General features: G+C 39.3%; 1 protein-coding gene across 2 annotated transcripts in view; it reads left to right on the plus strand.

The window, feature by feature from the left end:
- Gpc6 (glypican 6) overlaps positions 1–15,153 on the plus strand; it is a 1,089,239-nt gene that overhangs the window by 293,227 nt on the left and 780,859 nt on the right. For both annotated transcript variants that reach the window (XM_055609996.1, XM_055609997.1), the window contains exon 2: positions 5,912–6,070. In XM_055609996.1, coding sequence (XP_055465971.1) covers positions 5,912–6,070 — 159 coding nt within the window. The remainder of the gene's footprint in view (positions 1–5,911; positions 6,071–15,153) is intronic.

The raw sequence follows: 15,153 nt of genomic DNA on the forward strand, positions 1-15,153 counted from the left end.
TGATTTTCTTTTTTGAGTTAATTTTGTATCCAGCCACTTTGCTGAAGGTGTTTATCAGCTGCAGGAGTTCCTTTGCAGATTTTTGGGGTCACTCATGTATACTATCATATCATCTTCAAAGAGTAATACTTTCACATTTTCATTTCCAATTTGTATCGCCTTGATCTCCTTTAACTGTCTTACTGCTCTAGCTAGGGCTTCAAGTACTATGTGGAAATGGAGAGTAGACAGGCAATTCCAGTGGAATTGATTTAAGTTTCTCTTCATTTAGTTTGATGTTGGCTGTAGGTTTGATGTATATTGTCTTTACTATGTTTAGGTATGTGCATTTTATCCCCGTTCTCTCCAAGACTTTAAACATGAAAGGGTAATGGATTTCGCAAAATGCTGTTTTGGCACCTGAAGAGAAAACCGTGTTTTTTTCTCTCAGATTGTTTATATGGTTGATAACATTGATGAGTTTTCATATATTGAACCACCCTTTCATGCCTGGGATGAAGCCTTCTTTGTCATGGTGGATAATATCTTTGAATTCGGTTTGCAATTATTTTATTGAGGTTTTTTTGTGTCAATGTTCATAAGGAAAATTGATCTGAAGTTGTCTTTCTTTTTTGGGTCTTTGTGTTGTTTAGGTAACAAGGTGACTGTGGTCTCATAGGATGAGTTTAGTATTGTGCCTTCTGTTTTTATTTTGTGGAATAGCTTGAAGAGTATTGGTACTATCTCTTCTTTAAAGGTCTCGTAGATTTCTGAGCTGAAACTATCTGTCCCTGGGCATTTTTTGGATGGAGGACTTTTGATGACAGCTTCTATTTCCTTAGGGGATATAGGACTATTTAATTTGTTTACCCTATCTTTATTTAACTTTGATAAGTGGAATCTACTAAGAAAATTGTCTGTTTCATTTAGATTTTCTAATTTTGTGGCAATAAGCTTTTGAAGTAATACCTAATGAACTTTTGGATTTCCTCAGTGACTGTAGTTGTGTTCTCTTTTTTATTTTTATTTATTTCTGTGGCATTAGCTGTTAGATCCTGTTGCATACTGTGTGCAGGAAGAGATCTGTGCAGGAAGCTGGTTGCTCCTGCAGAAGCCTACTCAGGATGGTGTGAATGATCTTGGATTGGCACTTGGTTTTGGGGGAATTGCCTGTGGGTCTCCACAGACCTTTGATCTTGTGGACCAAGTGGATTGCTCAGGAATTCAGGGATCCTGCTTTTGCCAAGGGAAGTCCTGTAGTCAGTGGCCCACCACTGGCTTTCTTGCTCACAGTTAGTGAGCACAGACACTGCTCAGACACTGGATTTGCTGGGTGTGGCCTTTTTGGAGAGCTTGTGAGCTCGGAGGTCCTGCTGGTCTCCTTTGGAGACAGGTTGAGCCTTGGAGCAGTGCCTGGGGTTGCTTCCCTTGGTCCTGTGAGTCAGAAGTCCAGAGGTTGGGGCTGCACCCCGTGTTTGGAGCTGTGTGACCCCGGTTCTAGAAGGTATCAACTCCACAGAACAGTGAGAGTGAGACCCCGAAATTGAACCACCTGCCACTGGTATTCAGAAGGTGTCCACAGGATGGTGAGAATGGGTGCCCTGATTTGGAGCTTCACCCCCAGTACTGGAAGGTTTCCACAGATGGTAGGACTGGGTAGGTGGCCTAGGGCTGTGCCAGGCTCACCTGTGAACTTTTACTGAGATTAACCACATGGCCTGAAGCTGGACCTCCATGTTTCCCTGTGGGCTCTCTCACTTGAGAAACACAGGTGTCAGAGTTTTGGGGTCCAGTGTATGCTCTGTAGGTTGTTCTGCTCTCACTGCTGAGCTGCTGTGAGCTGCTGAGTACCTGTGTGGTCGGTGCCGCCATCTTGGATCTTTCTTGATTGCATTTTTAAAAGGTTTATTTTTGTAAATTTCTTAGTGAAATTTTTAGAAACACATGAATTAGCATTTTAAACCCTTTACCAGGAATCTGATACCAAAGGAAACAGCAATAGAGGTGATTTGGATGAGGCCCTCAAAGTAGAATATGAATTTAGTTTTCTCATTCTAGGGGAAAGTTTGAATATTTGTTATGATATTGATTAATGTCCCTAAACAGTAGCTGCCTTTAAATATATGAAAGGATCATTTATAATAAACTTGCATAGTGGAAAATTTCCAAGAGTTCCCATTTGGATGCTTGATAAATTTAAATTCATGGAAACAAACTTGAACCAATCACTTAAAAAAAACAAAACAAAAACAAAACAACAACAACAACAACAACAAAAACGCTGCTTCCTTTTGCTTTACCACACCTGGTTGTCCTGTGTGGGAATTTTAGAAGACTATTACCAGTCCAGGTATATTAACTCCAAAGCGAACCATCTCCCTTATGAGAAACTATAGTGAAGCCTTAACTTAAACTAGAATACCTTACACCCTTTTATCTGTTTCCCTTGATGATTTGTCCAGATAATTATTCTGACTGGCTATATGTGGAGAAACAGCAAATACTAGGCATCTGTGCCTCTCTAACACACATGTAAGTCCACTGGATTTCAAGAGGTAGACAACGAGAGACCTCTGATAGACCTGAAAATGGCCAAATCCAAAGCAAATGCTTCGCTTCCATCAGGCCACAGTTGGCAGTTTAGAAAGAGAAGCGCCCTGTATCATCTTGCCATCTATAGATATTTTACCTTGGCTTTTCTGCCTGCCATCCAGAAAGAGCCTAGAGAGTAATCTTTCTCGGGGTTCTCAGCGTTTAGGAAATTCCGGCTGGAGTCTGAGATGTCACTCCTGTCTAGCACCTTGCTTGTGTTGCTTGTTTGGGATTCACGCTCTGAGGTCCCTGGATTGTCACCAGGGAGCTCTGCAAGTTTATGGTAGCAGATCTGCAAAGGCCAGCTCACTGGGCTAATGAGGTCCTGCTGTCTGCTGCCCTTATGCACTGTGCCACTCACCAAGTCTAATTTTGGTAATTTTCAGACCCAAGGCCATGTTTAGAGGGAGTGGGATTTGCTGGGATCAAATTTCTGCTGTCACCACAGCATCTTGGTGTGAAAATGAGCATCTGTGCTGGCTTTGGGGAAAATACATTGTAAAGGTTGACATAATTGAAGGGGACACAGAGAGGAGGGACGGCCTCATCTTTATTTTGTGTGATACAGAGGACAATTTTAGATCTGAATTTATGCCTGTGAGTTCAGTTTAAGCCTCCTGTAGGACATTCCTTCCACAATATCCAAATATTGCCTTATTTACTTAATATGCTCAAGGACCAAAAGATTCAAAACCTCACTGGCATTAACTCAAGCCCCCTGAGAAGTGTCAACTGGCATCATCTCCCTTGTCTGTGCTTCCATCAGATCTTGTCATGAACCTATATAGTCATTTTCATATACAATGTGTCAATCAGGGACTGAGGAGTAGACATACAATTAAAGTTCCAGCTTTGCATCTTCTTCACTTGTGGCCTCTTATACTGATTTCTGTTCTCATTAATGGGCCCTGATGTGTCTAGCTACTCTCCAATTGAGATAAACGATATATCTAATTATATCTCAGATATGATATAGAGAATCTAGTGCCATGTGATAAAGGAATGTGACTGGGAAATCCTTAAGGACCATTTTTTCTCTCTTTATAACTTGTAACTTTGAAATTACCACTACAATATTAAATACTCCTTAGTGTCCAAATTACTCAAGCTGAGAACAGTTTCCATAGCATGGGTTATAGCTAGTTTTCTCATGTAGTGAAATAGCGTTGAGCATGAGCAGAGGAACTTAAATGATTTTGTTATTTCAGGCTGTGCCGACTATCATAACTGTATTCATAGCATCCTAATGTTGATAGAGTCAAAGAAACTATGCAAAAATTAGAGACTGCTGTGGTGTGTTGTTGGCATTTTATCTACTGATACCTGGATTTGAATTTCATAAGACTTCATTATAACACAAAATATTATTCATTGGTATTTTTCCCAGCTGTACTCAACAGATCTGTATAAACAGCAGTTGGAATGGATTTGGCACAGAGGCCATGGATGAAGAGCAGTAATGTAACCCTACCCAAACATGATCTCAGAGCAAAACCCGTTTTCCTACACTCCTCATACTATCTGTGTTTGCATGTGCTTGTGCATGTGAATGGCTATGCAGCCATGTGCATCTGCACTCACCTGTGCTTAGACCTGTGGCCTCCTGTATGTAAGAGCCTGCCTTGCCACCTCATCACAGTATTAGGTTCTTCACGAAGACAAGGAAATGCCTCAAAGGTCAATTCAGTTCCTTCAAATTGACTCCTTGCCTGGAAGACCCATACTAACAGTGATTGACAAGCATGCAGAGAAAACGTGGAGCCACAGGGAAACAAACAGGAGAGTGTTGGCCCTTACCTGATGGCGCAGTGACCTTGTTTTCTGTGTTCAGACATGATAAGTTGAATGGTCTTGCCCTGTCTATTTTGTTGTGGCCTCAGAGTAATATTTGTCTGAGGTTGGAGTTCTGTGAGGTGGTTTTGGAGAGTAGGACAGTGTGAGCATTACACTGGCTTTTGAAAATCACAGAATGCTCCTTTTCTTTCTTCTTATCTAACCCCCCCCAAGACATCTCCACAAGCGCTACTTTTTGAGGACCAACTACCAAAGTGTGTCACAAAATACTTAAAGCATACAGACAGTGTAAAATGATGTCACACAATGTTTTTCTTTCTATCAAATTCTAGTCCCTCCTACAGGAGCTATGAACTCGACTTGGATGTTTCTTACTCGCAAAAATAATAGTTTTACTTTTGTTATAAAATTCTGTGTGATGTTAATGAGCTCATACCATCCTAGAAGTTACATAAATTCTACTTTTAATATGTAAACTTGGGACAGCATGTCATCCCGGTCGTGTTTTCATAAGAAGCTTTAAATATCAAATTGATTATGGGAGTGTGAGACACTCTAAACTTCACACTGAGCTGCAAGAAACTTTCACTTGTCCTGTTTAACATTATATGTGAATTTAATAGGTATAGCTTAAATACTCTATTTATTATTTGGTTTCAGTGGCCAGGTGACTCTCACATCAGGGAGTAAATTTTGGTTTTATATAGCACAATGTTGACTCAATTTTCCTTCTTTCTGCTAGACTTTCTGATAAATAATACTGACACAATCTGAGCTGCCTACACTGGAGATTCACATTCTGTACAGCTAAATTTCATTTTAATTTAATGCAGAAAAAGATAGAATTTCTCCTTGCCACAGCACTAAATAAAGTAATGTCAAACAGAGTGTCCCAGCATCAAAGTGGCTGGGTTAAGCATAAGGCTTTCTCCCTTTGCTTCTACATTCAGCATGATGTAAGCATTAGTTAAAACTACCAATGGCTCTTCCCTTCCAGAACAGTTCCCATCTGACAAGGGATGCCAGCTGAAGACTGGGTGACACAGCAGATCACCAATAAGAACACTCTCCCTTTCACCTCTGCATTCCCACAGGCAGCCTGACAGGAGCATGCCAGCGTCTATTACCAGCATCTCTGGCCCCTGTTACCTAACCAGCTGTGGTGACGAGACTCAGTCATTCACCTTGTTGACATTTCCAAAGACAAGTGCACTTAAGACCCTCTGATACTTCTTGTCACCTGGTGGTGTCATTTGGGACATTTCAAATAAAAGCAGGAAACAAAGGGGGAAGAAAGCAGGTGTTTTGAGAACTCCCACACACCTGCACTTACTTATGTGGTGGGGGCAGAGAGCAAAAATCAGGTTCAAGTCAAGTCTCTCAGGCCTCGGGGGCCTGAGTCTACTGGTGCTGAGATCCAGACTGGGTCCAGACAGATGGCTGGGAGGACAGGGCACAGGTGCCTCCAGGATGTAAATAAAATCCCCCCCAATCTGCCGAAAGTCCTTGACATTTCACCCTGATGTTTCTTTTCTTTCCATTTCAGGGGAGCACTTACGGATCTGTCCTCAGGAATATACCTGTTGCACCACGGAAATGGAAGACAAGCTAAGCCAACAGAGCAAGCTGGAGTTTGAAAACCTCGTGGAAGAGACAAGCCATTTTGTGCGAACCACGTTTGTGTCAAGGCACAAGAAATTTGATGGTAGGTGAACCTGATGACCTTTTCATGCTGTTTCCGCTGAGTACTTTTTTTCCCCCAGGAGGCTTTTGCTCTGCTGGGAAAAGCATTTTTAGGAGAAGAGGCCTCTATTCCTTCTCAAACATGTACAGTATTGTCTGTGTTTAGGAAAGGCATGGACATCCATGGCAGTATACTATTTTATGATAATGTCAGGAAAAAAGACAATCCCAGTGAACAAAGCTATTTTGTGCTTGTGTTCTGCCAGGATAATGGCTCAGCCAAATGAAATTCACCATATCATTATTTGGGTGATGCTAATTCAAGTTTTTTCTAAAATTTAGATTGCCTGCAGTTTTCTAGTGGGAAGTTTCTTTTGAAAAGTCATGTTACTCACAATTACTTGCACTACCCTCGTCTTTTGAAGAGGATAGGCTTGTCTGAATGGCAGGGACAGGGTCTCCTTTGCCTTAGCGTTTGCCATGCACTAATATGACACAGTGCATGCAGCAAATTGGGTGAATTCCACAGGGATTTTCTAACCCTCCTTTTATTTTCCAGATCGTAAATAAGCACCTTCATTTCCAGATTTTTAACAAATGTTCTTGTGTTAGAAAACCACAAAGAATAAGGGTAATTCTGAGTATAATTTCATCTTATATTTCTAATCAGGGACTCAAAAAATACTCCAATATGATCTGAGTTTTACAACAGTTTCAATTCAGATAGCAGTTAGGGGTATGTTTTTAGATGATGCATAGTTCTTAGTCGTGTGAAAAAGCATGCACTAAGCTATGATTCACTGGAAACTGGACTTGCAGCTTGTGCTAGACTTCCTTACCCCCACTGCTCCTGTTCCCTTGCCTAAGGCCCACAGAACCTATCCATTTCCCTCACCCTCTTCAGTCAGAGAACCATGGATCCAGTGAGAACAGGCTTGCCTGTATTTTTATTTCTGTTGTTTTTCTGTAGTAGGTAAGAGAGTCTACTTTACAGCTGCTTTAAACTATTACTGACACCGCTGTCTTTCAAATTGCTTCTCCATGGTGTAAAAAGATGAGTGGCCGATATACTCGCGGTGTGTACGTTTATGTTGGTGAGACTTCATCTTTTCTGCAAGGGTGTTCCAGCCCCTCCCCGGTCTTGTTTCGTACTTTGTGTATAATGTGAGCTGTGGATAGATGTGAAGTCAGCTGCTTATTTAAGTGTGATGCTATGAATGTTTCAATCTAACAAGGGCGTACTTGGAGGTTGCCCTTGATTGACAGATTACAAGTTCAAGCAGCATTCAGTAAACTCTGGGGACAGGTACCCACAATTTATCATTGCACATTGAAACATCTTGTCCTTCTTGAGAGCGCAAGTGTGGTCAGCTGCTGCTCCTCCTCATCTTGTGGTTAGAAACTAATTCTAACGCATTTGCAAAGCTGTCCTCCAAAATTTTGCTGTTCATTCTAGGGTAGAATTCAGAGGCTGGAATGTTTATTCATCATGGGAAAAATATTAGATGGCACCTAGCTTCATGAAATCTTTGGTTATTTCTTTGTGTAAAGAAGATAAGGTATTCAACTCGGCCAAGCCAGATACTTCTGTTATTTTATCAATTAATATTATATTTCATTTGTCTTAATTGAGAAATCTTTCCCACCCTAAAAATCAAGCAGGTGAGTTTTACATTGTGCTTACAAAAGTAGGGACTCGTTAGACAAGGGCAGTGGTTTCTCCAGGACTGCGCCTGGCATAGTGATGAATTCTTCAGCGATGCTCGCACTCGTGGCAGTTGTATTAGACTGCCATGGGAGAGAGGGTAAGATATCTTGATGGCAATTTCATGAGATTTTTTAAACAAAACCTGAATGTGATCTAGATGCGGAGGATCCTCAAAAGTTTGTTCTTGAAAATAAGTATGAAATTGAACTACGTGTGTGCGATTGTTACAGCAATGATTTATACCTTTCCTTCTTTCAAATTCTGCTATATCACTTTATGCTCTATCTTATTAGACCACAGAGGTGAGCTTTATAACAAACCTTTGCAAAAGATGGGACATCCCATGAAACTTTGGGCATAGTGCATGCTAGACAGGTACCTGTAGTATAACCCAGGCCTTTATTTCCCAACCCCTCCTCTTTTTTTCCTCTTCCTCTCTCTCTCCCTCTCCCTCTATCTCTTCCTCTCTCCTGTCTCTTTCTCTTGTCCTCTCTTCCTAACTCTCTTCCTATCTCTCTTCCTTTCTCCCCTCTCTCTTCCTCTTTCCTTTTCTGTTCCTCTCTCCCTCTATCTTTCTCCCTCTCTCTCCCTTCCCCTTTTTCTCCTTCCCTCTCTCTCCCCCCTCTTTCTCTCTCTCTTTCTTTTTAAGGAAAAGTCACTCCCTTGGGGCATTTCCTGGTAATTACAAGTGGTTGCAACCACAGGAGAACTATCTAGCTAAACTCAGCTATGGAATGTTACCCTGTAGGTTTTATTTTCTTGCATAGCAATCAACATTGCTGTGAACATCTTAGTGTTTAGTTTTAGAGATTTTTTTTAGTTGGTGAGTCCTTTTGCATTATTACTAAAGTCTGGGATCCAAAACATCCCATTGAAGATTCTCCTCACAGTCCAGTTCCTCAGAGATGTTGCCTTCACATTTATAGTTTACATGTCTGTGCTAGCTATACTTCTTGATAAGAAAGCAATTACTATTTAACTTAAATCTGAGAACATTGGTTCCTATGCTCATTAAGGATAACAAAAAGTTCAGTTGCATGTGGTGTATCTTTGATCCGATCAATACTATATATAGAGGCTGACATTAATCACAGTGTAAATTAGTCTCTAATTGTTGGCTTCTGTATTATGTTAGAGATGCCTTGTTTTTATTTTGCCTCCTCCTCCACCACCCAAATCTGTAGAAATTTGAAACTTGGCATACAACATATTAGTATGGGTGTATATTTTTCTCAGCTTTTAATTAACATTCTGGGTGATATTTAGAAGATCTAATGTATATAATTATAAATAATTATTAAATGATAGTAATATAGCCATGAATACATTTGAATTCTTCCATAACATTCTAAATCATGTAGTGTTGTTTCCAGTCCCATTAAACTAATATTTGAAGACAGGAATTGAAAAGATATATGTTGCCACATATAGAAATTGTATTTTCTGGCAGAGATTTATCGGTGTAGACAATTTTCTTTAAGAATAAAAATTAGAAATAAATCATCATGTGGTTACGTCAGAGCTCCTTTAGAGCTCTCAACATACCTTGTCAGCCTAGCGTTTCTGTTGCTCTCCATAAGTTGAAATTGTACTAGGCACCAGCCAAGAGTGCTTATCTCACAACTTCATATCTTGGCTTTCTGGCCTTGGTTTGCCACACACCCTGGAAGTTCAAAAACAAGCAGCAAGGTTACGTAAGAGTATAAACACTGAGACAGACGTCCTTGTGTACTCACTCATGTAAGGATAATTCTATGTTCAGTGCCTACTGGGCACGTCACTTTTGCACCTTTGCCTAAGCCTTCACTGTTTTTATGCCTCTCAGTAGCTTGTTTGTTAGGAGCCCTTAGGAAACCTTCTGAGAGTGATAATGGTTACACAGAGGCAACACATGGCTTCATTCTCCACACTGTGAGATGCTCGTCCACATGTCAAGGATAAGCTGCCGTGGAAAACCACACAAGCATCACGTGGCAGAGTCACAAGTCTATCCCCGGCTGAGCACGCCTTCTTGTTTACTGCCATCTGTCCTTCTACCCCATAATCTAGTCTCCATATGTGTTGACATTTCATGGTCAACCAACTAGCTATGCTTCTGTCTCTCCTGCCTGTCCTGTTCTGATTATGATACAGAAAAAGTAGAAATGAATGTCAGAGAATAAAAGGACTTAGAGGCATTTTTAATCCAAAAAGAAAGGAAAGAAAGAAAGAAAGAAAGAAAGAAAGAAAGAAAGAAAGAAAGAAAGAAAGAAAGACCTAAATATAGTTCAACTCCCTGAGGATCTGTTTTCCACCAAGGAAAAGGAAGCCAAGATTGTAACTTGATACATACAGTAGTCTTATAAATAGCAATGGTGTAGGAAATAAAAATTTAGTTTATTTGTTTTAAGTAGACACTGGCCAACCTTTCCTGATGCATCTTCAACAAAACAATCACAGTAATTGTTCACTTGGAATCTACTCACATGGAAAAGGTAGAGAGGGGATTTAGTTGACAGTTCTTCCAAGGTTTAGAAGATTACAAGAACAACTTACTAACTCAATGGAGGCCTCTTGTATATCCTCCTTAGCTTACTTAACCAGCTGGAGTCTATCCTGGTGTGGGAAGTGGGACCCTTCCCCGGAATGCCAGTGAAACACAGGTTATTACCTTGCTTGAACGGATGTGATGTATATTCAACCCAAAGTTTACTTACAGTTTGAACTTTCTATGATTTTTTTCATAGTGTACCTCATATTTTGCTTATCTATCTATCTATCTATCTATCTATCTATCTATCTATCTATTGCAATTTATTTCCTTTGTATTCCAGCTGTTTCCCCCTCCCTCATCCCCTCCCAATCCTGCCCTCCCTCCATCTTCTCCTCCCAAGGCTCTCTCCCAGTCCACCAATAAGGGAGGTCCTCCTCCCCTTCCATCTTTAGTTGTTGTTTAGTGTTTTCTTCTTGATCTTATTATTAGACTTTTATTTATGATTTATTTTATGTATTTTAATGATCTACATTTGTCCAGAGTTTTGGCAGCAAGTACATTTTTAAAAAGCAAACTAAAAACAAAAGAACAGTAATTTCCATTCTTATGCAGAACATATTCTATAGTAACACCTTTGAATACCCATTGCACTGAAAGCAGAAATTATTTATGCACTGAGGTATAGTATTTTCATAGTGTAAGTCTGCTCATGTTGTCTTTTAAAATGCCATTTCTCATCTATGTGCCACCAAGATGACAATAATGTAGTAACTTCTTTAAAATATAGTCTAATTTCCTCAAAGAATGCACTTACATGAAACAGAAAACAAAAGGGGTTCAATGTGGGATAGAATCTTCCATATTTTTGTCATATGGGTCATGGTGTATGTGTGTGTGAGAGAGTATGCATGTATAATTATAATTTGAAAAACATTCTGCATAGACAGACAGCTCTCAAACAAGTGTGAAGTATATTGGAAGATGACTAGCAATGACTAAAATATGCTCATTGTTTGCAACGGATCATCTTTTGAGAGAGATGTAAACATTAATTTAGCATTAAAAGCAGGTTTGCCTTGGCGTGACAGTGCACATCTGAAATTCCATAGTTGGGGGATAGAGGCAGGAAGATCAGAAGTTCAAGGACAGCCTGATCTACATAAGGCCAGGCTGTGTCACAGAAACAGAATACAAATAAGAGCCCAGAATTGACCTGTATCCTAGAGTACTCATGAATAAGGAGAAAGTACTAAGCTGTTTTCCCTAGGGGTACCAAAATAGACTTCTTGGAAGAGCTGCCTGTTAATACCCTTAAACAAAATTACAATAATCAAAGCAATGGCAGAAGGTATGAGGCTCCAGAGAGTTTATAATCATGTACACACATGCTGATATCATAGTTACTACTGACTGCTCTCCAGCTAGCATTAGTTTATTAATGTCTAACATAACTATTTAGGTAGGCATTGTGATTTAGGTACAGATATCTTCTTACTTCTCACTTCTTACTTCTAGTGTTTGTAACAACCATACAAATTTTAAGGAACAAAAAAGTGTCTAATTTTGTTTAATTAACTTGGGTTTAGTTTTTCAAATCTGTCCTCAGGTTGACATGGTTAAAAATAATGTATTGATTGGGTCCATTTTATATACTTAATCGTATTTGGGGATCTATACTCTAGCTTGGACATGTTTATTTTTTGGTAAGACTTGGAGATAGACAAGAGGTTGAGGTGAGGTGTCCGTTGAAGTATTAAGTGAAGTTGATACATGTCGCCTCAGGTTAGGAGGGCCAAAGTGAATTTCATGGCCATGATTATTCCCACTAACAATAGTTCAGAAGATCACGCTAGTCTTTGGAGAGGCAGAGTGGAAAGAATGGTTTCCTCTATACTCTTGTCTACGATCATTCTCAACTGGTTCCTATTGCTCTCCTAAACAAATTGGCTTTGTTCTATAGGTTTCTCCAGAAATTCAAGGGTAGTAGGTGACCTCTAAATAAAGCATACTTAGATGGGCACAACTTTATGACCCTACTTCGTGTCGTACAGCAAAGCACACTGAGGATTATCTATAACGTCACACACATGCACACACATTGTCCCCACTCCCGTGCTGTTGCTGAAAAAGAGAGAGGTGTAATAACTCACCGTCTTGTGCTCCTTGTTCCTTGGCTCTTTGTGGTGCCTATAACTCATACGGGTTATACTGCCAACCATCATAGGAAGCAAGTAGCCAAGTGCCTTCTTCATGTTTTCTAGGTCATCACCACCGTGACGTGTGCTCCATCTGTAGCATAATCTCTGTGAGGTCAGAATGTGTTTGGAAGAGTTTAAATATCACAGAAATGTTCTTTCTAGCATGGGAAAGTAATCTGGTAACTTTCTCTAAGGGCAGGCCTTCCAAAAATGAAGATGAACGGAACATGGATTTCACTTTGACCTAGAGAAAGAACATTCTTATGACTCACAAGTGTCTTTGATTTCTACAAGGCAGAACTGGATGCATACTCACACTCACAAGGAGATCAGATCAATTGGTCTTTCCTTCTCCCTTCCTCTGCAACTTCCTCTCTCCTTTATTTCATTTCCGCCTTCCCTGTATTTCAATTCCTTCCTTTGTTTAGACTTCCGCAGCTGTTTCAATCACCAAGATACAGAGTGTGAATCAAATGGTGCATGGATTATGTGAAGTGCAAGGAATTCTTTTCTAATTCTTAGACATTCCTACTCCATACCTCACAGTAGTTTACAGTACATTCTTCTCCCAGTGTGCTTGAAATATTATCATCTTATTATTGCCAATCCCCTTGCACAGTGGCTTTGCTGGGAAGCCATTTTGCAGACAAGTCAATTTCTTTTAAGGGTTGCTTTATCAGACACTGAAAACAGCCCTACCAGGATGGTTCCTGGTCATGAATGTTAATGAGAAGACAAGTATCTACTCTGTGACAGAGGCTTACTAATACTTTGAGTAAGTATGAGTAAATTACAGGAGAAATTTTATTACATTGATCTGCTACTGAATTGAAAAAAAAGCTGATTTTTTTTATTTTAATGAAAAATCAAGAAAAATATTTAATGAGATTATAAACTAGAGGCTGCTGGAAATGCTTTTGTCTTCTAACCTGAGAATGCAGTAGCTTTGCATAGACTGGTCTGCCAGCACTGTGTGTGAGGCCAGCTGCTGCTTCAGTGAGCTGAGCTGTGTGTTGGGTGATGGAATTGAAGTGCTGGCATTTGATATCAAGAATTACTTAGTCTTCCTTAGCGATGAGAAATGGGGACAGAAACCATTTTTCATTACTGTGCTGGGACAGCATAAGATTGTCCATTTATAAATAAATAAGATGTCAAAGCCATAAATCCCCCCCAAGCCTTTGTGTATTAAAAGATTTGAGATTCAAAATAAAATGATTCAAGTAAAATTTTATTTAAAAAAAAAAAAGAAAAGATTTCCATGTCATTGTCAGGTCCTAAGGAATGTCCACAGATAGGAAAGGAATGGAGAGAAAGACAATACTCTTTGAAGTTGGTAGATTCAGGGAGAATTATGAGAACATAACAATTTTCTTTAAAACTTCTGAACCCACGTGGATATTTGTGTGTGGATATGTGTTTGTGTGTATGTCCATGGCAGAGCATACAAAGCATTGTGTTTTCCAATCAAAAAGGCACATGTGACTTTCTTAGTCAATGCCACTCACCTGATTTCATCTAAGTATCTATGCTTGTTTTTCCTTCAAGTAGTGTCTGTGATAATCAGTGCAAATCAGAGACTGCTAAAGCAACACTCCATCTCCAGATCTTCACCAGCTGTGATCAAAGTGCTTACCTTTTATATAGACAGTATGTAGATAGAGAAATAAGGAAAGTATTTTTATAGCGTAGATATGGGATACCTCTGTTATCCTCTATGAGACAGAAGCTTGATCAGCCAAGTGGAAGGAGAGTCAGAGTGGGCATAGTAGGGTTTGTTCCCATCGTTGAATACATATCTTCAGAATGAAATGTGGGGCTCTTGTCTCTGTGCTGTTCTGTATTGTGCTTTCTTTCCATGATTTGAGTAGATGGTTTTGCTTTCCTTCAGAACCCAAACATGATGTGGTGTCTTGTCACAGAACCAAGACAGCAGGCCAGTAGATTGTGAACTAGAACCTCCAAAACTGAGACAATATACACTTTTTTTCTGTTTAATTTGATTGTCTCCAGTCTCTGGTTATAGTGATGGTAATCTAATTAACACTATGTTAAAAACAACTTTCAAAATTGGGAAGCCACCATAATGTTTCATAAAAAATTACCAGCAACATCTCCCTATCATTTCTTTACAAATAACACTTCTCTATCATTCACTAGCAAATTTTGGTTTGGATGATGCTAACAACATTTTATCAGTGCAAAGAAAGCAAGTATTTCTACAAGTATTAAATTTCCTATAAGTATAAAATTCAGTTTTGCAGGAAAAGGATCCAGAACCAAATGTTGAGGAAGCATTGCTTACCAGCTTAGAATAATCCTCCTTAGTTCATAAAGCTCAGATTTTAAAAACACACATTTGCTGTTTCAGAATGTGCCACTTTTAATTTTTTGAAAGATTTGTTGAATAAATTCTAATCTTGATAATCTTGAGAATGCCCATGCATAACTTCCATGCTGTTTAATCCTTACTTACTGGTTTAATTGAATACCAACAACTTGAAATTGGAAAGGAAACTTTGATGTAAGATTAAAAAAAAACCTGGAGGCTGTAAACTGTATATTTGGAGATATAGTCATCTATCAATCATCTATCTATCATCTATCTTTCTTTCTATCTATCTATTTATCATCTACCATCTATCTTTCTATATGTATCTATCTACCTACCTACCTATCATCTATCTATCTATCTATCTATCTATCTATCTATCTATCTATCTATC

The sequence above is a fragment of the Psammomys obesus genome, unplaced genomic scaffold (assembly GCF_907164565.1).
Source record: "Psammomys obesus unplaced genomic scaffold, mPsaObe1.curated_primary_1811, whole genome shotgun sequence".
Taxonomy (NCBI): domain Eukaryota; kingdom Metazoa; phylum Chordata; class Mammalia; order Rodentia; family Muridae; genus Psammomys; species Psammomys obesus.